The sequence below is a fragment of the Lepidochelys kempii genome, chromosome 3 (genome assembly GCF_965140285.1).
Source record: "Lepidochelys kempii isolate rLepKem1 chromosome 3, rLepKem1.hap1, whole genome shotgun sequence".
Taxonomy (NCBI): domain Eukaryota; kingdom Metazoa; phylum Chordata; order Testudines; family Cheloniidae; genus Lepidochelys; species Lepidochelys kempii.
Genome location: NC_136382.1, coordinates 160,157,255 through 160,181,389, shown reverse-complemented (window position 1 = coordinate 160,181,389; position 24,135 = coordinate 160,157,255). Strand labels below are relative to the sequence as shown.

The 24,135-nt window shown below is 41.4% G+C and overlaps 1 protein-coding gene across 1 annotated transcript in view; it reads left to right on the top strand.

Annotated features, from left to right (window-relative positions):
- Positions 1 to 24,135, top strand: part of CNIH3 (cornichon family AMPA receptor auxiliary protein 3) — a 75,898-nt gene that overhangs the window by 23,940 nt on the left and 27,823 nt on the right. The window contains exons 2-3 of the mRNA XM_073338744.2: positions 13,250 to 13,318; positions 17,808 to 17,855. Coding sequence (XP_073194845.1) covers positions 13,250 to 13,318; positions 17,808 to 17,855 — 117 coding nt within the window. The remainder of the gene's footprint in view (positions 1 to 13,249; positions 13,319 to 17,807; positions 17,856 to 24,135) is intronic.

Here is a 24,135-nt window from a genome sequence, read left to right as displayed (position 1 = left end):
TCATAATAACAGGAAGTCAAGAGGGTTTATTTCCAGTGAAATTATACTTGACACTGCAAAGATTACCCCAAATTATTTTGCTTTATGTCCTATACTTGCTTCAGTGATCATGCAAGTCCAATTTCCAAAGAGGTCTAAGACTTACTTAAATATTATTGAGATGCAAATATGCCCTGCTACAGTAACTTCAAGCATTAGGCAAGTTGTAGCTGAGATACTAAGGAGAAAAGAAAGGAACTAAACCACTTGAGATTATACTGAGAAATTGGTCAATATATCCATCTGGCAAAAGGGGGAATGCTGTTACAGAAATAAAGGTACCTTCTGGGTTTTAAAGATTAGCAGTTAAAAAGAACCAAAATAGGGAATATTGTTGAAGAAACCTGAAAGATAAAGAGTTGATTCTTTGATGGTCTGATAATATAATGCAACTGGAGTTGGATACTTATATCACCGGAACAAAATACACAGCAAAATCAAATAATTTTTGGCAAGCTTTAAAGTGAATGGTCTAACTTTATCCCTGCAACTTCATCCAATAGAGTTACACTAGGCATGAATTTTGCCAGTCTTCATACATGTTTTGTAATGAATCCATGTGCTATAGAGAGACACAGTTAATACATGAATGACACACACCCCTGGGTAGCTGAGAGTAGAATGCTAGGTCTCTACTACTTTACCAAAGGAAGTGATAGCTTTGGGGTGCTAGTAATCAGCCCCCATCTGACACACAAACAAATCTGATACATGATTATACCCATGCCTGCACAAATACCACATAGGGCCTGGATTTGGTCTCTTAGTTTTTGTACTACCATTCCTTTGAATCTGAACTTTGTTCTTAAAACTAGATTTCAGTTTTTAACTAGAGAAAAGAAATTGTAGGAACCAAACCCCATGCAGTTGTTTCTGTATAATTTTCCATGAATGCAAAGCTTTATGCCATCTCTATATGGTAAATTGAATTTGGGAAGTGAATAGTCACTCCAAAAAATACTTATAACGACACAACAGCCATTCAGAAAATTAAGCCTCACACCTGCCATTTGTAAATTCCAGCAGCATGACTTTGATGTGAGAGAAGAGATTAAAGCTATGTCAAATCTCCCAGCTCAAACAGCCTCTAATCAAACTGGAGCCTTCGGGATTCAGCGAAGTTGGTATCTTACGAGCAGCTTTCTTTATCTCTCTGGCTCCAGCATGGTTCACGCAACTGATTTCCCTGCCTTCTGAAGAGTTTGAAGATGAAATTCCTGCTTCATTTCCTTGCCAGGGACTCTTGTTATTTTTCAGGACTTAGCAGCAAATGTAGAATTAAGCAAACTCCTTTTGGAGCCAGTCACTGAGTAAGTCATCATCAGCACTATGTGTCCCTTCCACCCCCATATGAAGGGAGCCGAGTCTACTGGATTTCCAAGAGAATCCAAAGTATGTAGGCCGTACTTTTCTATCCTGGGAAGCAGTGACTCTGAGAGGCGTAGGGGTCATCCTGGATGATCTGCTGAACTTGAGCGACCAATGCAACTATGTGGTCAAAAGGACTAATGTGATCCTTGGATGCATTAACAGGGAAATCTTGAATAGGAGAAGGGAGATTATATTATCTCTGTATTTGGCACAGCTGCGACCACTACTGGAATATCGCATCTGGTTCTAGTGTCCACAACTCAAGAAGGATGTTAATAAATTGGAGAGGCTTCAGAGAAGAGCCACAAGAATGATTAGAGGATTAGAAAAGATGACTTATTAGTGGGACACTGAAGGTGTTCATTCTATTTAGTTTTAACAAAGAGAAGGGTAAGGGGTGATTTGATCACAGGCTATAATTACCTCCATGGGGAACAAATATTTGATAATGCCCTCTGCTATCTAGCGGACAAAGGTATGAGAAGATTCACTGGAAGTTGATGCTAGACATATTAAGACTGGAAATAAAGTGTAATTTTTTAACTATAAGAGTAATTAACCATTGGAATAATCTACCAAGGGTCATGGTGGATTCTCCGTCACTGACAATTTGTAAATCGAGTTTGGATGTTTTTCTAAAAGATATGCTCTAGTTTAAAAATCAATTATTTTGGGAAGTCCTATGGCCTGTGTTTTGCTGGAGATCAGATGAGATGATCACCGTGGTCCTTTCTGGTCTTAGAATCTATGAAATATTTATCTGATTTTCCCCTCTTTTTACTTAAGTAACATTGATTACCATGGTACCACAGCAGTAGTGTCCTTGGTCCTATCATGAGGGCCTTCTTCTCTGTCCCCAAATCCTGGCAGGGTAGGATTAATAATGCTGTGACAGTGCGTTGGATTAGTGCAGCAGAATTTGATAGGCAAGTGGGGAGTTTAAGGTTTGGTTGGTTTTGGTTTTTTAAATGAGGCTGGTTGCTTTTGTTTTTTATTGGTAGGTGTGATGCTGGCAGACATGGTGCCAGCTCACGCCCTGGCCCCAAGCCTCACTAACCACTGACAAATGCATATCTGGAAACCAGTCTGGTTCACCTGTGTGTTAGGATCGTTAAAATAGATATTAGAGTTATAAAAATGTGTATAATGTTTAGACATTTTGGAATGCTTGTAGGATACTGCATGTGTTAATCCTGCGGATAGTATCTGTATTCCATGTCATAAGATAATGTTTAAAATGTTTGCTTTGTAACTATAAAAACGTTTTCTAAGACTGTAGATCACCCACAGTCAGGGGAGAAGCATTATCAAGTGCGAAATGCTAATTTACCTCAAGGTGTTTTCTCCTCCCCAGCAAAAGGTACTCAGACATCAGACAAGCCACTATGGACAAAAGACTTTGTTGATTGCTTTCTGCACACTCCTGAAGAGGATATGTGCACATGCTCTTGTCCCATCACTAGGGCCCTACCAAATTCTTGGTCCATTTTGGTCAATTTCATGGTCATAGCATTTTAAAAATAGTAAATTTCATGATTTCAACTATTTAAATCTGAAATTTCATGGTGTTATAACAAAAGCTCCAAAAAGGAGTTGTGAGGGGGTCCCAGGGTTATTGTAGAGGGGCTTGCGGTACTGCTACCCTTACTTCTGCGCTGCTACTGACAGAGTTGCTGCCTTCAGAGCTCGGCAGCTGGAGAGCGGCGGCTGCTGGCTAGGAGCCCAGCTCTGAAGGCAGAGCCGCCACCAGCAGCAGCACAGAAGCAAGGATGGCCTGGTATGGTATTACCACCCTTCTTTCTGCACTGCTGCCTGCAGAGCTGAGCCCTCAGTCAGCAGCTGCCACTTTCTGGCCACCCAGCTCCAAAGGCAGCAATGCAGAAGTAAGGTTGGCATAGCATGGTATTGCCACCCTTACTTCTACACTGCTGCTGGCAGGTCACTGCCTTCAGAGCTGAGTGCTCAGCCAACAGCCACCGTCTCTGACCACCCAGCTCTGAAGGCAGCGCAGGAGTAAGGGTGGCAATAGTGCGACCCCCTGCAACTCCATTTTGGGTCAAGACCCACAATTTGAGAAACGCTGGTTTCCCCCTGTGAAATCTATATAGTATAGGGTAAAAGCATGCAAAAGACCAGATTTCATTGGGGGAGACCAGATTTCACAGTCCTTGATACGTTTTTCATGGCTGTGAATTTCATAGGGCCCTACCCATCACATCTTGAATGTTGGGGGAAGGGAATAAAAATTCCTGTTAAGGAGAAATTGTTATCCCTATGCTGCTTGAACTCTGAAGGGCAAAGATTTCTAAGCATAAGTGATGAGTCTCCAGCTGTTTAGCTTGGGTTAGCCCTGAAGGACATATAGAGCTTGCAACTATCATCTTTCAGAACTTAAGACTGTTTCTCATTTGGGTGTTTATGTTTACCTTCTCCAAACTTGTCAATAACTCTCATTTCTTTTTAATAAATAAATCTTTAGTTAGTTAGCTAGTTAGTTAGAGAATTGACTACAAGTTTTCTCTTTAGAGCCCTGCGTGGATACAAAATTTGCACCCAACCACTTTGGGGTTCATGCTCTGTTTCTTGGCAGTCTGCCCTGAGGTTGGCACCCATGGTCATGAGTGCGGCTGACTCTAGGGCTGCCCGAGAAGCCGAGGGAGGGGGGAAGAAAGAGGGAGGCAGCCTTGGGGACTGCTGGAGTAGCAGCGGTCCTGGGGGCTGCCCCAGAGGCGGCCTGAGCAGTGGCTCTGGGGGCAGCCAGAGGTAGCCAGTCCCCACCGCCAGAGCAGGGGCCAGCCGTCGGCCCCCAGGACCTCCCAGAACAGCAGCGTCCTGGACTCCCCAGAGCAGCAGCACTCTAGGAGCAGCTAAGATTTAGTCAGGGGTATTTATAGTAAAAGTCATGGACAGGTCAGGGGCCATGAATTTCTGTTTATTGTCCATGACCTGTCTGTGACATTTACTAAAAATACCTGTGACTAAATCTTAGCCTTAGTCACAAGCCATTTCAGGCAGCGTGACAGTAGGTTTCAGAAGAGAGGTCCCATGGAACCTACCCAGAAATCCGAGAGTTAATTCATTTATAAAATAAAGTTTGAAGTGGAGATGTAGTGCAAGCACTGTGTGGGCCTATTATTAATCCTGATTCTTGTGCAGAGATTTTAATACACTGGCTTTGTGCGTGTCTGAATGTCGATGTCTTGTGCCTGGCTCACAGAGAGAATGAAGAACCTACTGCTAGTGCTAGCTAAGGGAGTGTTGCCAAAGGCGGCAACTTGGTGTTCGGGGGCACTGCTGTTGGATGCTGTTGTCGTTTTGTATGAGTTATAAAACTAAAGGCCAGACCACTTGAGGTCATTAAAAAGTCTCTTGGGATGTATGGGCGTTGATCCTGTGTATTGGTCAAATTGAAACTCTGGTAATTTTACATTCTGCCAACCTAAATCCTTCACTCCCTGCAGTTTCAATTGGATAGCTATTCTTCACTTCCTGCTGTAAACTGTTTATACAGTGTTTCTATTTACTGCTAAACAGCTGCTGTGTTCTACCCCAAAGATTGTGACTATCACTGATCCATACTGTAAAGCACTTTGGGATCCCTACTGAGGTGCAACTGCATGCAGAATTTGGCACACTTTGTGCAGATTTAAAACCGTCAGTTTACTACAGTGTGTACTACTCTAATGCCCAGGAAGATCGAAAATCTGGGTAAAAATAGCCCCAAAATGTTATTCTGTTATCCTGGAATGCACCATAACCCAGGGGCTTAAGCACCAGGCTAGAAGTCAGCTGCACCTGTGTTCTAATCCTGGCTCTGGCATAGATTTCTTGTGTACTGTGGGCAAGTCACTGAATTTCCCTGCCTCAGTCTCCCCACCTGTAAAGTGGTTATCTCACAGAGCTGCTGTGAGGATTAACTAATATCTGTAAAGCACTTTAATTTATAAAGTGCAGTAGCATAGGTAGGTAAAATCAACATCCTCTAATACTAGACTTCCAGTGCATTGGAAAGCTTGATTCTAAGTTTTTTGTACTTAGGATTGTAACCTTTGTAAATGGTTTTCTGCTATTCCAGTGGGTCACAGAATTAGATTTGTGAGGCTGAAAATGGAATTGCTCTGTAGCCTGTAACAAAACAATCCTTAAACCTTATCAGCTCCAGATCCAAAGCTAGATCCCAATAATAAGTGATAGGAATGGGAGTGACTACAACCATGAATGCCCTCCTAGTGTACAGATAAGATAATGGAACAATTTCCTCTTTATGGAATGACAACTGCCAAATTTAACTTGTCTGATGATTTTCAGAGATGGGCAAACGTTTAGATCTAGACTTAGAACGAAACTTTGTTGTTTGGGCCTCAGTCAGTATATTTTGTGACCCTCTCCAATATTACTCTTTGTTTTTAGGATATTGTTTTTCTTTCTTTTTTTTAAATGTCTCCTAAACAGCAGCAGCTGACTTTGGCCCATGCCCTGGAGAAACCTGATGATTTGAGAATTGATTCTGAGGAGATAGTCTCCTCTGCAGATCTGTCCAGCTCTGGGTATCTGGAGCAGAGAGTCAGCTGATACCCTCCTACCTTTCTTAGCTCATGTGGGCCTGGCTTCACTTCAGTAAATGAATTTTGTGGTTATGTAATTTTTATGATCTTGTTTTCTCTAAACTGCACTTTTAAATTTCTAAGGAATTTCTAAGCGGCTTGTGGGACAGCTGCTATTTTGTGAGGTGATGGGGAAGGGGGGGGCTGTGTTTTGGGGTAGAAGGATCTGAGTTCTATCACCTAGAAGCTCTGAGTGGTTGCAGCGTGCAGCATAGTGACAACAATGATGTTCTAGAAGGCCACGGATTTTTTACAATGTAGTTAAGCCCCTTCATTTTCAGTTTAAACCAATTTTTACAGAAAAAAATCCCAGGTTTTACAAAAAGTATTTGTTTTTTTATTTTCACCCTACTTTTGAATCATTCAAATATTTAAAAATAACTTGTTTTATTAGGAAAATACAATACATTGCAGGAGATATATGTATTACGAAAATACATCGGTCTGTGTGTATATGCAAAGCTGCCTGATGAAGTAAGGCTATGGAATAGTCTAGAAGATACACACAATAAACAAACAGGCATGCACACAAGCTCTGAAGTGCATGTGCATCTGAATGTACAGATGAATCTCATGCCCACAAAATACACATTTCAAGCTGTTAGCCGATAATGGTTGAAAGATCTGACACACTAAAATGGGAAGAAAACAAAAATCTGTATCAGAATACATTTCAGAACACAAGGAAATATTCAAAAGTTTAAAAAAAACCCCAAAAAACAGGAGAAAAGGATGCACTGCAAATGGTGTGGTCCAATTATTAAATGTAAATATTTATAGGCTAATAGTTCTAAGTCCACAACAGTAAACTGTTTATTCAAATGAAAAGTTTTATTTGGGGACTATAGATACATTGTTTTTTTAAACTCAGAGGTGGCAGTGTGTTTTGAGTTCTGTTTAGTTCTGCAGCAAACCACACTGAATTTCATTAATCAAAGCATTAGTCTACCGAATAGTTTCCCCCCGTCCTTCTGTCCACCAAAATAAACCCTGATATTTACCCAGAAAATTATTAATAGTTTTTCCCACCAATTTTCACCTGTTGTTGTTGTAATAAACACCAATACATTTCCAGGAAAAATTAAATAAAATAAAAACCAAAAATGAAGGGCCCTAAATATAGTTTGAAACAAGAGCTGAAAACTAGTTCTTCCTATACTTACCAGCCAACCCCTGAATTCAGGGTCACTAGACACCAAACGTTTAGCAACATTGCTTAAGATATTAGCAATGTTATCAGGCAGTTGAAGAAGAAACAGTAAACCCTAAACTCAGGCACTGGCGGGCAAAACATTTTTTCAGTTTACATCTCAGCTACACTCCATCTCTTGCCTCACCTGCAATTAGTTATCAAATGTCAATGGGCCAAACTATGCTCAGATGTACACATGAAGCTCTCATTAGAGATTTATCAGAAGTTACTAGCATGCAGGGGAGGACAGAGTTTACCTCAAACTTTTTTGCTGTTCCCATTTCAGGCCAGTATCAATATTATGCCATTTTAAAGGCTCAATAAATGGCCAAGGCCAGATGAGAGGAAGCATTCCAAGGCATTAGTAGTTGGATGGGTGGAGAAAAAAAAACAGGAGACTGTCCCTTTAAGGGCCTGTAATGTAGCTGGGTAGGGGAGGAGGGGAATGGGCTTCCTTATCTCTCAGCCAATTGGGAGGCGCTTTCTGAAGGAGGACAGTATATATGCTGTCTTCTCTTCTCAGCACAGGGAAGATGCTGACAGAAGGAAATCAGAGGTAAAAGGTAGAGCTCTTGCTAGGGAGGGCTAGGAATAGGCAACTTTGTGAAGAGCTTATTGGGATAGAAGAAGATCTCTCTGTGTGGTAGAACTAAGAGCCAGAGCTGAGTATGAGCTTCTGGGGTGTGGTGATGGACTTTATTTTGAGGACCATAAGGACTGTTCTATTATTTAACTAGCCCCAGATGGCAGGTGGGGTGTCGGGGTGGGAAGGGTGTTAGCCACGAGAAAGACTGTGGAGATCTTAAGGGCCCTAAAGATGGAAATGAGAGGCAGGCTGCTGCAGAGCATCTGCTGGCCACAAGGAGGCAACCAGGAGACAACTGCATTGGTACAAGGTCCCACAATGAAGTTTGACTGGAGCTGGGGTAAAGCCATACATGCAGCTAAAACTCTCATCCAGGCTCTCATCATCTCACATCTCAATTACTGCAACATCCTTTTCTCTGGCCTTGCCAAATGCAATCTTGTCCCACTCATACCCATGCACAGTGCTGCTGCAAATATTATTTTCCTAGCCCTTCACTTCGACACTTTCACTATTGAGATGTCGACTCCTGCCTCTGATTGGCCAATGATACCAGTCTCCATCACCCACTTGCAAAGTTTTCAAATGAGTACCTTTATGTTTTCTCTCATCCTGTCCCTCACGCTTGGGAGAAACTCCCCATAAACATCCATGAAGTTATCTCATTGTCCTCCTTCAAATTGCTCCTTAAAATTCTTCTTTACAATGGTGCCTACAAAAAACTGGACATCAGTTAGCCTGCTGGTGTGCTGAGACCACTGCTGTTCTGTGTTTGTTGTTCTCAGATTAGTTCAGCATGGACTGATATTCACCACATTATTCAGCACTAATTTGGCACCTTTGCTGGCAGTCTGAGCAGGCAAGACACAGTGTGAATGGGCTATGAATGGACGATAAATGTAGTCCCTCCAGCTCAGGCCTGTAGTATGTTTTCATTTCAGTATTTTATTTTTAGATGTTTCTAAGATGTGTATAAATTATAATCTTCAAGCCCAAGAGTTATCAATGCAGCACCTTTTACCAGCAATGAATTCACTTTAAAGAATATTCTCAGCAGATTTCCTACCCAGAAATTACTCGTCGTCAGTTTAACAACAAAAAAACCAAACACCTGCGCTCAAGCCAAACACGCCCGTAAGGGCTCAGTGGTCAAAAATTAGAATGGCCTCCCTAAAACACAGAGATCTGGATTTCTTCCTGCCACTGCCAGTTGAAATGTTCAGTTAGATCTCTGTGTAAAGAAATAAATGGAGACTGAAAATCAGCCTCAATCTCATGCAAATACTTCTGTATTCAAAGCTGTCATTGTCTGGAGAAGCATGCATGGGGGGGGGGGGGAATTCAGGCACATCTATAAATACCTTCCTAATGGTCGCTGTTCTGAAACAGGTGATGCCAGCACAGAATCTGTAAACTATGCAGCATAAGAATGTCTAAATTGGGGCAAATTCTGTGCTGATTTACACTTGGAGTTAATGGCCTTGCATGGGGAGAAAGTCACCACAGAGTGTGGCCAGTATGTTTATAAATCAAGGGAACTTTTATTCTGTTGTTTTATTAGATGCATAGTGTAGTGTGAGGTCATAAACACAGAGACATACTTTAAGCAGCAGCTAGAGAACCTCCTAACCAGGAAGTTCCTACCTTTATTAAGCTCCTTGCTACAACACATTCTGGTCCTCTCTAGTAACTGTGGAGGACCAGTATCTTTATAACCACTCCATAGGTAGCTCCAATACTTACCTTTTTCTTCCATCCACAGAACAAGTACAGCATAGGCAGTGGCAGTACAAGCTTCCTGCCATGCTGTGCCCAACAAATATTCCTCAACTCAGACCTCGAAGATCTCTTCTAGGAGTCAGAGGATAGTTCAGTTTCCATAGCCCATCCAATCTCATCTTAGTGCAAGGATATTAAATATTGCCAACTGTGATGGTGTTGGGGTTTGGGGTTTTTGTTGTTGTTTTTTTGTGTGATGTGGATACCAGTCCACCAGTAACTAGAACAATCGCTTATGACCTGAGATGAGGTGGGGGAGATAATTCTGTGGATATCACTGTCTCTGTGTATTATGCTTTTAGAGAGACAAGGTGGGTGAGGTAATATCTTTTACTGGACCAACTTCTGTTGGTGAAAGAGACAAACTTTTGTGCTTACACAGAGCTCTTCTTTAGGTCTGAGGAAGGTACTCAGTGTCACAGCTAAACACAAGGTGAAACAAATCGTTTAGCATAAGGAGTTAACATCATAAGAGACCATTTTAGGGGAAATGGGCAAGTAACACTTTTGCAGTCACAGGACAAAGGAGGCATAATGGGTTATAGATTGTTGTGATGATCCATAAATCCAGTTTCTTTATTAAGTCCATGATTTTTAGTGTCTAATAAAGTTATGAGTTTAAATTCCCAGGCTTGTGTTTTGAAGGTGTTGTGCAGGTTTCCTTTGAGGACAAGGACTGAGGGTCAAATATGGAGTGATCATTTTGTGAAAGGGGTTTGCCCACGGCTGATATAGTGTTTTTGTCTTTTATCATTTTTCTGTGTGAGTTCATTTGAGAGCACAGCGATTGCCTCATTGTTGTTGTGATGCCACATAGTTGTTTATTGGGGCATTTGATGCATTGCATGAGGTGCATCATATGTTGTAATAGGTGTGTGTAGGACCCATGGATCTTGAAAGGTGTGTTGTGGGGGGTATTGATCATCATAGCAATGGAGATATGTCTGAGGTTTTGCCTCTATTATGGCAGGATCTGGTGCCACATGCCTGTTACAACAGGTAGTGTACCTCATTCAGTGCACTAAATGCCCCAATAACAACTACGTGGGTGACATGAGAATCACTACAGTCTCGAATGAACTGACACAAAAATGATGTAATCTACTCTGGCATCCTTACCTGTCATATGTAACTTAAACTGTATGCTCCTCTGGGCAAGGACTGTCCTTCATTTCTTTGTGCAGCGGCTACACATCAGTAAGACTATAACAAACATTTAATAATAATGCTGTGATATGAAGAGTTATCAGCTGAATACATTGCAACCTGTAGTTTGCTATTGAAAATGCCACAATTCTTTAATTTTAAATGCTCTATAACTTGGTAGAAACAGTGTTGTTAGAGCAGGGGACTTGGAGTCTTTGATTTTATTCTCATTTCTGCCACTAGAGTGCTATATGGGCTCTGATCTGGCAAGTCTCAACCTTTCTGCACTTCTGTTTCCATATCTGCAAAATAGAGACAATCATAACTGCTTAACAGGATTGTTTTGAGGATTACTTGTTCGTAAAGCTAGGCAGTTTACATGCTGTGACCACATGTTTATTTCAGTTGCAGAACAGCTGTCTCATTGGATACGTCTACGCTACAAAAAACTAACAGCAGTGAGTCTCAGAGCCTGGTCAACTAGCTCAGGCTTGTGGGAATCACACTACAGGCTAAAAATAGCAGTGTAGATGTTCCTCCTTGGACTGGAGCTTGGGCTCTGAGACTGTCTCCCCTCACTAGGTTGCAGAGCCCGGGCTTCAGTCCAAGCAACCATGTCCACATTTCTGCTTTTAGCCCTGTACCGCAAGCCCCGGGTTCTGAAATTCACCTCCACAGGTTTGGGGTTTTATTCAGTGTAGATGTACCCGCTACCTTTCTGCATTCACCATCTGTTGGTTGTGTCTACCTGTTGTCGACTCTGGGGAGACCACACTGGGAATTGTAGGCCCGATTTTTGCCTCATTTAAACCAACTTTACACCAATATGTCTGTAGTCACTTAAATGGAGTTACTGGAGATTTCCACTACTGTAAGTAGAACAGACTCAGACCCGGTGTGTTCAGGGTACTTAAACACCAGAAAGATACAGACCAAGTAGGTGGAGTTCATAGGAGAACAACAAAAATAATGAAGGGACTTAGGTTACTGATTTATTAGGAAAGATTAAAAGAGCTAATCGATCCAGATTGGCTAAGCAGTGACTAAGGAGATGGTGGAGAGGGATGTCAGAATGACTGAAGAGTGTAAACAGCAAAAGCCAGATCACCCTCCCCAGAGGGAAAAACCTGAGGGTTTGTCATCAGCGAGGAGTTTTCCTTAGAAAGTTCTGTCAAAGGGACAGAATTTGTTCTCCACCTCCCCAGTCCTCTTGCAGAACAAGCAGGGAGTTCAGCCTACATAATCCTCGGACCACCTCTCAGATCGTCATTCTTCTTGGAAGAGCCACTACAGGCAATGGGCCATCCACACCAAGACGCTGTGCCTCCAGACTTTGAGGCTCTGTGGTGGTGGTGGGGAGACAATGCAAGTCCCTCGCTTGGTTCTGACCCTTTGTGACTGGGTGAGAAGTGAGCCAATCTCTCAGCAAAGTGTGGGCTACACTAGAACTGGGTGTTTTTTTTAGCATATTTCCCCTGAAAAAATTAGGAAACAAAAAGTATTTCTTTCTTTCAAAAATTTTCATGGAATTTTCTGTTTTTTTTCAGTGAAGCAAAATGTTTTGTTTCAGTTTTCAGCCCCCCCCCCCCATGACAGCTTTAAATTTTTGGCTTTCAGAGGGAGTTTTTATATTTGGTTCCTGCCTTTCTCCTTCATTCCACTTTTCCAGTGGAAAAGAAAAGGTAGGGGAGAGGAGAAAAAGGTGGGAGAGGAACAAAACTGTAAAATAAAAATAAAAAAAATCTATTTTTGAAAACTAAAATAATTTTTTTTTTCAAAATGAAAAAAATGCTATATAAAAAACTGGAAAATTGTGAACAAAAGCAAATTTTTCATTAAAATTTTCCTATTATTTGAAAATCTGTAAGGAAACAAAACAAAGAAAAAGGCTGAAAAAATGTTGACCTGGTCTCGTCTACACTGTATGAAAATTTGAGAATCCTTGCTCTATGGATCAAACTTTTTCTGGTTGGGGGTGAGATGTGGGGGTGTATGATGTAACTGGCACAAATCAGGTCTTTTTCATTTCTAACTTGTCTGATTTTGTGCTTAACCCCCTTAATGTTCAAATAGCGAAATAATCCTCCACTTCCAATTAAATCAGGTTGCCTTCTCACTTTTCCTTATTTTAACACAACACCCTTTTCCAAAACTCTCAATTTTAGGACTATGGTTTATTGCATTTATCTGTAGAGAAATGAATTCATTTTTGGAGTTTTGATCTCTGAAAAATACTATAGAAGCACATATTTATTGGAGGAGTGATTCAACCTTGCAGCGGGTCAATATGTATGTCCTATTATAGCATGACCTATCAATATTGCTTTGTACAGTGATCTTGTGGCTGAAGATAGATTTGTGAAATGTATATAGTTCTGTAAAATTATATAGAACATAATTAATTCGTTATATTTGGGATGAATTTCAACCCAAGTTAGTAAGAATAGATCTTAGTAACTACTATAAAGAAAAAGACCTGGATTCACTGAAATTATTGCTGTCATTACAATGTTTGAAAAAATTATTTTGCAGATAATCGCCTTTGATGAGCTAAGGACAGACTTCAAGAGCCCAATAGACCAGTGCAATCCAGTTCATGCAGTGAGTACAGCTTGAGATTTGACAAACATTAGATATTGAATGGAAGAAGATGTGCTGAACTGTCAATGGAAAATATGCAAATAGATTTAGGAATCCCTTATGAATGTAGTTGTAGTCTGTAAGAGCAGCTGCTATTTACTCTTGATTTAGCAACCCATCAATCTGATGGTCTCAGGGTGGATTTTTACTCAGGTAGTTCCCTTTCTTGCTGGAGATGGCTTGAGAGCACTTAGAGATTCAGAAAGAGGAGAAGTTGAAATGTGATTGTAGGGGTTTTGTGCATCTCTTAATTTTGAGGCACACTTTCCCCCTTTAAAATCCCTTTTCTCCTCTGCACCCAAGCAGTGGACTGACCGTTTTCTCCAGGTTTGCAGTGTTGTTGTAGCTGTATCGGTCCCAGGGTATTAGACAGACACTGTGGGTGAGGTAATGTCTTTTATTGGACCAATTGCTGTTGGTGAGAGCTTGAAAGTTTGTTGACTCTCTCCGGAACAGAAGTTGGTCCAATAAGAGATATTACCTCACTCACCTCATCTGCTTCAAGAGTGACCCATTGTCTGTACTGACTACTCAAGGGCTTTGATGAGGGACGCAATCATCACCTTTCTGCCTAGAGGCAGAGGTCAGAATTCTCCCCTACACTAAGGGGGGACCAACCCACTCAAGAAAATGAGGTTCCATCTGCTTCCAGTAAAGGGTAATTTGACACAGAGGCTGTGAGCTCTGCTCTACTCCAGCAGCCTGTCAATTATGTAGGAGTGTGGCAGATCTAGCCCTCACTGCCACTGTGCCTCCTGCTGGTCAGTCTGGGAATTAGCTCTTTTGTAGCGCCTCCTGCTGGCTGATGTCTCTCCTGCCTCAGGTCCCGGTGCCCTTTTCCCTTGGGGTTCTGCTGACCACAGTACCCCCATGCTCTGGGTCTCCCCTCCCAGGGGAGCCCCCAACCCTCTAAGCCCACCTTGCCTCAGTGGCTACTGCCAGTCATCATCTAGCCCTCTTTCTCTGGGGCAGACTGCAGTCTGTAATGGCCACTCATTGGCAAGGGGGTTGGACCTGCTGCCTTTCCCTGCAGCCCCAGATCCTCCCTAGGCCTTCCTGTCAGGGCTCAGCCTGGGAGGTCGCCAGGCCTGAGCTCCCCAGCTCAGCCTGCCCCTTCCCCAGCACTGCTCTGTCCAAGGTACCCTTCACTCCTTCAGGCAGCTAGGTCCATCTCTCTCCAAAGCTAGAGAGAGACCACCTGCCTTCCGGCCCTGCAGCCCTTTTATGGGGCCCAGCCTGGCCCTGATTGGCTGCCTCTCAGCCTTTTCTGATTGGCTCTCAACCCCAGCCCTCTCCTAGTGCTGACTTTTAACCCTTGCTGTGCCAGAGCGGGGTGACTACCCCACTTACAAGGAGCCTGGGCCAAATTTAACTAAATATAGACTGGAAGAAAGGGGTACATCTCCTTTGAAAGTCTGTGGGCCAAATTCTATGGGGACAGAAACAGTTGTATCGATTACATATTGGGTAAGTGGCAAAGATTTGGCATCCGCTGTGTGACTGCAAAACAAGTATAACTTAAAAAATAAGGGCATGTATCAGGAGGTCCAGTCAAAGGGTAAGAGACAGCTTTCCCTCTTCCCTTATTTTAACATATTCTTGACCTATTCCCAACATTCCTGGTGTCAAATTCAGTCCTGGTTTAAGCAGGTGCAAATTCTGCTCTCAGGTGAGCCAGTGTTAATCAGAGTGATTGCATTGGCTTCAGTGAAGTTACCCCACATTAATATCAGCAGAACAGAAGGCGGAACTTGGCCCATTGACCTCATTAGGAGTTGCATTTGTTTCTACTATGGGCTGATTGTGGTTCCCATGTAATATCAGATTGGTGTGTTATATACATCTTGCACTGCCACCAAAGGCCAAACAGATTCAAATTACAATACTTGGCCACTTAAATCCGTTTCATGACTAGTTTATTCCCAAAACGTAACTTATGCCATCTTTTATACCACCCTTGAATATGGCATTGTAAGGATAGTCTTGAACCTGAGTCTCCCAAGGAGCTTTGTACTACAGAATCATCGAGCCAGTCTAAAGTTAATATGTATGTTTATGTGATTAATTGTATCTGTTAATCTACTAAAATAAATCCACCCCTAAAATAGTAACTGAAAATGGAAACTGTAGGGAACAATCTCCACTGAAATATATTACAGCATTTTCTATGAAAGTAATATTTAGGCCTATTTATCAATGTTTCTTAATTCTCCTCATGCGTTTTTGTCCTCATCTTGTTATACAGGCACACTTTCTGTGCCTATCTCTGCATCACGTCCCAGTAATTTGTTTTGTTCCTAAACTTGTATAGTGCCCTAGAGAGAGAAACTGCTTTTGTTTTAGAATGCTAATGTAATTGGTTTCCAGGATAAGCAAGTCAATGTCTGTGTGTCCCTGTTCAATTCACGTTGTGATTTAATTAGTTAATTAATTCATTAATCCCAGAATGTTCAGTAGTTTTCATTTACTCTGAACAAACATTGCACAGAAAATGTCCAATAAAATCCTGCAAGTTATTCTGTATCAGTAGCACCATTTTGACTCTCACCTAGCAAACTTTCTGTAATAGCTCAAACTGTATTCTCATGATACTTTCTCCTGTTCAGTGTGGATGTTAATGGGTATTATTCTAGCACACTAGGAGAGATTTTTATGAGAGGAGGCATTTGCTCTGGTGTCATTCACCAAATGTTTTTCCTTCTTGCCTTATTGTGTATCAGTTGGTGCCCACATTTCCATCTATTTAATTGTGTGGACTCCAGATCATACTATTTTAATGTCTTGTACTAATCAGTTTATTCTCACAGCATCCCTGCTAGGTAAGGGAGTATTATTATCCCCATTTTACAGAGAGGGAGCTGAGTCACAGAGATATCAGTCAGGAAGACTATGGCAGAGCTGAGACTCAAACTCAGGTCACCTGATTCCCACTGTAGAGTCTAAAGAACTTCCTCTTCCAGAAGACCAGGCATGTTTATTCCCAGACCTGCAATGGGAGCTATGTTGGCAGAACCTTACATCCACATGGACCGCCCATTGAAGCCAGTGGTGTTTTGCGCAACCTTACATCCCACGTGGACCCCATTGCAGGATAGCACCATAATCTGAGAAGCTTCTTGACATAAAAGGTGCCATGTAAAGGCAAAATATTACTGTTGTACCTTCCACTGTCTCCCCAGACTGAAACCTTTTTTATAGGAGAAATATAATCCTCACAAAATGGAATCAGCTTAAAACAGTTTGAAAAACACAGGCAGTTTAGAGAGAATTGGCTTTACACATTGGTTCATCTCATTATTTGTTTCAGAAAGGTGACTGTAAATAGTAGCTTTTGCAATGTCTAGAGACAAACCTAAACAACCCTCAGGACAATGTACAGTACACGCCAAGCCACTTCTCTAATTTATTGTAAGAAGAGGTGTAAAACTTCACTTACTTTTGAATTGCTCACTCCTCTTGGGCAGAGTGCAACAGAGTCTGTTCTGTGCTAACCGCAGTAAATGCAGAATAATTCCGTTGAGTGTCATGGCGTTACTCTGGATGTACCCTGATGTAACCTAGAGCAAAATCTTGCCTGGTGGCTCGAGTGATATGTGTAAGCAGAGCAGAACATTGTTTTACTAGTGAATTTCTCACCTATGATCCATTTAACAGAAAGCCTGTTAAAGTTTTTGTTTTGACTTTCCTTGCATCAGCTGAGGCTGCATTGTCCTTAACACTGGAATCCTCAAGTACAGTATCTTTCAGTTCATGTAAATGTCTTCTATTTTAAAAGGCTATTTTTAGCATATTACAAATACATTGTAGTAGCCTGATCAACTATAAAAGTTCCACATTGATAGAGCCTCTTGGCAATTATAGAGGTACTTATATAAACAAATGTTCTCTGTGTGGATAGCTCAGTGGTTTGAGCATTGGCCTGCTAAACCCAGGGTTGTGAGTTCAATCCTTGAGGGGGCCATTTAGGGGCAAAAAGTGGGTATTGGTCCTGCTTCAAGCAGGGGGTTGGACTAGATGACCACCTGAGGTCCCTTCCAACCCTAACCTTCTATGATTCTATCTCACTACTGAAGTTAGTGGGAATCTGAAAGTTTGTGTCTCAGTCTCTCTGGACCAATTCAGCCTTAGTGTAAGAAGACACAAATACTGACTTCAAAGTTGTTGCCCTGCTAACTTGATGGCTCAGTTTCATCTCTGGTTTGTTTTCTCACATGTTATGGGGAATAATAATTACCTTCCTCACAAGGGTGTTTAGACAACTGAGTGAATCTATTTTAAAGTTATATGTGAGAGATAAATATTACTAGGCCAAATTCATCCCTGGTGTAACTACATTGATATCTGGATGTAAGCCATGGATGATTTTGGCCCATTATGTTTGTGATATATTTTCTTCAATTAATTACACAATATAACCTCCCACCACTTTTTTTCCACCTTTCTTTGGCAGCGAGAGAGACTAAGAAACATTGAGCGCATCTGCTTTCTTCTGCGAAAGGTGAGCATAAACCAACAGGATCTATGACATTGATGAGAATTGAGACCATCAGATGGCTGTTCTGGGTATGTCCATTTGCCCATCCCACTGATCCTCCACCATCACTCATGAAATCTGAGATTCCAGTGCGAAAATTGGAATCAGTGTTACCTTTGAAAAACAAAGTGGAGGTAATGAGAAGGGGCTGCCATAAGTTAGGATTTCCTGACGAGGACTGAACATTTCAGAACATTCTCAGGTTCAGATTTAATAACCTGCTTTTTGAAGGTGATGATTGGTTTCTGGAGGTGTAACTTGTGACAGTTATGGCCACATGCCCTGTGCTGCCATCAAGATCTGAGGTTTATAATTATTCTTTGCTGGACAGTCATTTACTAATTATTTGATAAATGGAGCATTTTATTTGCATGAGTTCAACCTTTTGAGTTTCTTACAGGCTGAATGAGAATGTTGAGATTATAGAGGCTGACCCTATGATGGTGCTGAGTAACCTCAGTTTATTTGGGAGTAAAGGGTGCTCTGCTCTTTGCAGGACTCATCCAGTAACGGGTTACAAATTCTACTGTAATTTAAGAATGGAATTTTTAAAAGCACTCAAGTGTTGGCCTGACTCTGCTTCCATTAAAGTCCCATTGATTTCACTGGATGCAAAGTTAGACCAACACTGAACATGTCTGGTTTCCTTAGGATGGGATTTTCAATGTAAGCTGTGCTCATCAATGGGAGAATAGCACCAGTGACCATCAGGACCAAAATCACAATGCCCCAGCACGTGCTAAAGAAGCAACACCATTAGCTGGGAGTGAGTACAAGGCTCTTAACCTTGAATCAGGCCAAACACTAGCTGTAGACATGATCACATGCACTTAGCCAGTATATTATGCAAACTGCTTACATCAAGTCTTTTTAACCATTCTGTCTCTGAACAGACCAAGTAAAAAGATCTGACCTTGCAAAAAAGGTTTTAATAAGTGTACCTATGCACTGTATTATAGTATTTAATGCAACATCATGACAATTAGCAAAACATTCCAGCCCTTAGAAGATGTCATTAGAATGTCCAGACTGGAAAGTATTTGTTGCTGCATTGTATTCATCCTGGATGTTTCTGCTACTGTGATCAGCAATGAAATAGCTAACACTATTGACTGCCTGTGGCTATGTTCAGAACAGCTAGAAACTCAGTTTCAAAATGTTGTGATATTGGCAGTGCTAAGTACTGGCTCAGCCTGATCCCAGGGCCTGATTATGTTCTAAACAACTGTATTTGCGCTAGGGAGGGACCCTACTTTATAAAACACTTCTGTTGAATAACTTGATTTATACCAGTTTAGACTGATCATGGGAACAATTGTGAGCACACTGCTGTCAAGAATCATGTGTAATCACTTGCACTGGGCATCTGACAAGGAGAGAAAATATTAATCCATGCTAGCTAAACATAAAAAAGAATCAGTACTTTCCCAGGAACTATTTTGCTGACTCAGCAGTCAGCTAGTTTCCAGCTGTGTCCCAGTTTCTCTGACAGAAAGCAACAGGTGCGTGGCAAATGTATTAATATATGTGAGTCCCGAGGGGAGTCCTTGCCCATAGGAAAGTTTAATTTTTATTGAGCCTGAGCCTCATTGCAAAGATGGTGCTTTCTGGCTAATTACTGATACTGCATACACCAGAGATCAGACTTCTAACTCACTTAAATTGTTTGTTAATGAAGCATCTCCTCCCAGGTTCTTTGGGGACACATTTGTTTTAATTGGGAGATGTGATACAGGAAGAGGAAAAAGGAATAATTACAGAGATGTGCAGTCTTCAAGTCCAATATTTACTAATAATCGCTTTTGTGTACTTAGCAGTTCTGGAGCATTCATGGTTAGTGGCAGAGCTTTGGGGAAGCAATTAAAACACTGAGTGTTTTAAGGACATGGGAATCTGTAGTTTGTAATGAACTCTAAAGACCTTCTGATTACTATAACATTGCTCTCTGTGTGACTGTGAGTAACTAACCTCTGTGTGCCTGTTTCCCTTTCTATAAAATGGGGAAATAGTAACACATACCTGTTTCCTAGGGTGTTGGGGTTGGCTAACATTTTCAAAGCACTTTACAAACATAAAGCCAGCAGTCTTACTGTTAATGCCACTAGAACTGGTTCTTGATTTTTGGCTATTAACCTCTATTTTAAAGGGATTTATGAGTGGTTTGTAAAAATGTGCCTCATTTCACTGTCCCAGGTTCTACAGGGGGGTCTCTCACAAGTGATCATGCACACAGCATCATACAAGTCACATATAGTGAGCCCCAATGGATGAAGAGACTGGATGGTTTGTCAGAATTATCTTGGAAATCCTTAGTTTTTTTTAATGTAGTGGAGCTCATTTGCAGGGTTTGACAATAGCTTGTGGGTATGTGTTTGATTATACTGGAAGATGTTACATAATTTGATTGAGTTTTCAAGCATGGTGGGGTTGACAAAGGAGGGATCCCACTACAGCACAACCAGAACATTCACAAACATCACTATCTGATGTGAATTAATTTGGAAAATGTTTACATACCATGAAAACAATATCTCACTCAGGCAGTATGTAAAGCAGGTGGCATGTATGTAATGTTCTGGCTTTTATGTATGTGTATCGCTGCCCTCTGCTAGATAGACCTAGACCTGCTCAAATTTTCTGCGAGACAATAAAGCTTTGATGAAAAAGAGGCTATGAGCTTTGTTCAGACTTGAGTGATCCCTTGGATTACAATGTAAATGCTTTAAAGATATTATTTCCTGAAGCCAGTTTTAAAACTGGGTTCCCAGTGAGATACTGAAATTCTCCTTTATCTCAGAGGCCTGTTTTTTGGAGCTCTGTAGTATGGTCTTCCAGTCACATGTGGTTTAGCTGGAAATCACACACTTTTTGTGTATGTACATGCCCATAGATTTATTACGTAAGCTGATTTACTTAAAGTATGTGCTAGTGATGCTGATAGCCGTGCAGGCTGGGTCTACACTAGCTTTTCCCCCTCCTAAAATTTGTTACCAATTTTGCAGCTCTGCTGGTGAGAACTCTCCTCTAGGCAATGTGCCAGTGGTGTTTTAACCATCATTGTTTGCAGTGTTGTTGTAGTCATTTTGGTCACAGGATATTAAAGAGAGTACTTTTCCCAACTCTGGAGAAGAGCTCTGTGTAGCTCAAAAGCTTGTCTCTCTCACCAACAGAGGTGGGTCCAATAAAAGATACTACCTCACCTACCATGTCTCTCTTTCAACCATCATGTCATTTAGACCAGCTGTGAGCAGAGAAAGGCATGGTACTTAAAATACTAGTGGCCCACTTGCTGTTGGTACCATGGGTGGTGCTGAACTGGTGTTAGCAACACTGGGAAATTGTAGGGGAAAACGGCTAGTGTAGACACAGCCACAGTGCTAGCGAGAGGTAGAAGAGCTGGGTATTTCCCCTCAGCAATCTGGATGCAGAGCAGTGCTGTAAAGCATGTGTCGGACTTGGAGCAAGCTGTTCTTTTTCTATGTTACCAGGGCATGTCAAGAGCTTAATCCTGCATCATCCCTGGGAAGGTAGAGGAAGGATGAATTGAACTGGCAGGAGACACTGCAGTTTGCTATGCAAAGTAACTGCTATGAGATTTTTAAAAAACAGTTTATAAAATTTAGCACATACCATCTGTAGTCACAAGACTTTTTCCATAGGTGAGTAGTACTAATGTTCCCATTTTACAGCTGGGGGAACAGAGGTACAGTGGGAAAATGAATTGCCCAAATTCACACATCAAATCTGAGGAACAGCTGGAAATATGGCTCAGTCCTTCTGATTTCCTTCTGGTACCTGGTCCACTGGACTCTCCTCATGCAGATCATCTAATAGGAATTTTTCTCTTATTTATATGGTTAAATACCATGATATTTTTTAATATTTTACTGTTCATTATGATGACTGTATTATTACATTATTGGTGCACTGCACAACATTCTCTAGAGAAACTTATTTAATTGACAGATGCCTGATGGAAACTTTTTTTTCTGGTTTTAAGGGCAGTTAGGATTTTCCTATCATTAACACAGTTGGCAACATGGTGGAGCGTAAACATTGTAATACTACAACACTGCCCTAGAGGACAAATTTTAAAAATGGCAACTTAATAGCAGGTAGCAATTCAGATGTGACTATGGACTGCATGGGAACAATGACTGAGTTAACCTCTCATTCCCCAACAGGGAAGTCCTTCCAGGTTAAAGCAGAACATTGTCTGGAAGGAAAATCTCCCATAATATCCTCTCTCAGCAGATAAGCTCCAGACCCCAGTTTGTTCACACCCACCCTTTCATGAGCAATAAAAATGACTCTACTCGAAAAATGATTGCGGGTTTGTTTTTAAACCTAGTTAACTTCAAGCAAGATAGGGATATGAGAAGCAGAACTGGAATTGGAGTCTGTGTGGAAGGGAACTAAGATTTATAAGAGACAGATCTTTCGCCTTTCCTACAGCTGTAAAGAAAGCATTTATGCTAAGTCAAACATAATATCTCTGGAGCTGCAGGATTAGAGACATGCTGAGTCAGATCTTTATCCTTTTATTTATTGTTTGTAAATTCAGAAAGAGCAACAGGGAACACTGCAAATTTCCAGGGTCAAAGCAACTGTAACCACAAAAAGAAAAGGAGGACTTGTGGCACCTTAGAGACTAACCAATTTTATTTGAACATAAGCTTTCGTGAGCTAAGCTTATGCTCAAATAACTTGGTTAGTCTCTAAGGTGCCACAAGTCCTCCTTTTCTTTTTGCGAATACAGACTAACACGGCTGCTACTCTGAAACCTGTAACCACAAAGTGACTTTGAGAGGGACATTTGCCCTCAGAGATGTTCCAGATAATTGAAAAAAAAGAAAAAAAGAAAAATAGGTTTTGGGGAGGGGGTTTACAATTGAAAGATAAACGTTGTATCTTTCTTTTTATTTTTGGTGTATTTGTATAAGACAATCCTGGAGACTAAAGTCCTCTTTTGTAATTTACTATCGCTTTTCCACAGAAAAGATAGAGCACGGAAAGCAGTAGTGCTAGGTTCACCACACTGCCCTACCAATGTCCCTGAGCCATAACCTGGATGGAACACTTCTAGGGGTGAGAGGCCCATAATGATGATACATTGCACTTCTTCCAGTGCACTCCATTGGAAGATCTCAAGACACTTTGCAAACATTCATTTCTCACAACAGCCTTGTGAGGTAGGTAATTATCATTAGCCCCATTTTACAGTTGGCAAAACTGAGGCACAGAAATGTTAAATAACTGGTACAAGGAGGTCACCTAGCAACTCACTGGCAGAGCAGAGATTAGAATCCAGAGGTCTTGACTCCCAGAGGTGAAAGATTAGTGCACTAACTCACTGCCTTGCCTTGTCTGAAGAATAGTTCATGGGGTTAAATGACAGCCAGAAGAGAAAGCTACACTAGTTTTTTTACTCCTAAAATTTCCCAAAATTGCTACCATAGTTCAGCTCCACCAATAACAGATGTGGTGGCAACCCTAGTGTAAATAAGCTGCTGGTGTTTTAACTATCTTGTGAACTCATCCTGCTCAGTACCAGTTTAGGCAATACAATGATTAATATGCCAGTGCTTGCTGAAGCTTTTTCTGTGATAGAGTTCCCACCATTGCTATCATCAGTGTAGATTCATAGATTCATAGATTCATAGATATTTAGGTCAGAAGGGACCATTATGATCATCTAGTCTGACCTCCTGCACAATGCAGGCCACAGAATTTCACCCACCACTCCTAAAAAAGACCTCACACCTATATCTGTGCTATTGAAGTCCTCAAATTGTAGTTTGAAGACCTCAAGGAGCAGAGAATCCTCCAGCAAGTGACCCGTGCCCCATGCTACAGAGGAAGGCGAAAAACCTCCAGGGCCTTCCAATCTGCCCTGGAGGAAAATTCCTTCCCGACCCCAAATATGGCGATCAGCTAAACCCTGAGCATATGGGCAAGATTCATCAGCCAGATACTACAGAAAATTCTTTCCCGGGTAACTTGGATCTTACCCCATCTAAAAACCCATCACAGGCCATTGGGCCTATTTACCATGAATATTTAATTACCAAAACCATGTTATCCCATCATACCATCTCCTCCATAAACTTATCGAGTTTAATCTTAAAGCAAGATAGATCTTTTGCCCCCACTACTTCCCTCGGAAGGCTATTCCAAAACTTCACTCCTCTGATGGTTAGAAACCTTCGTCTAATTTCTAATCTAAATTTCCTAGTGGCCAGTT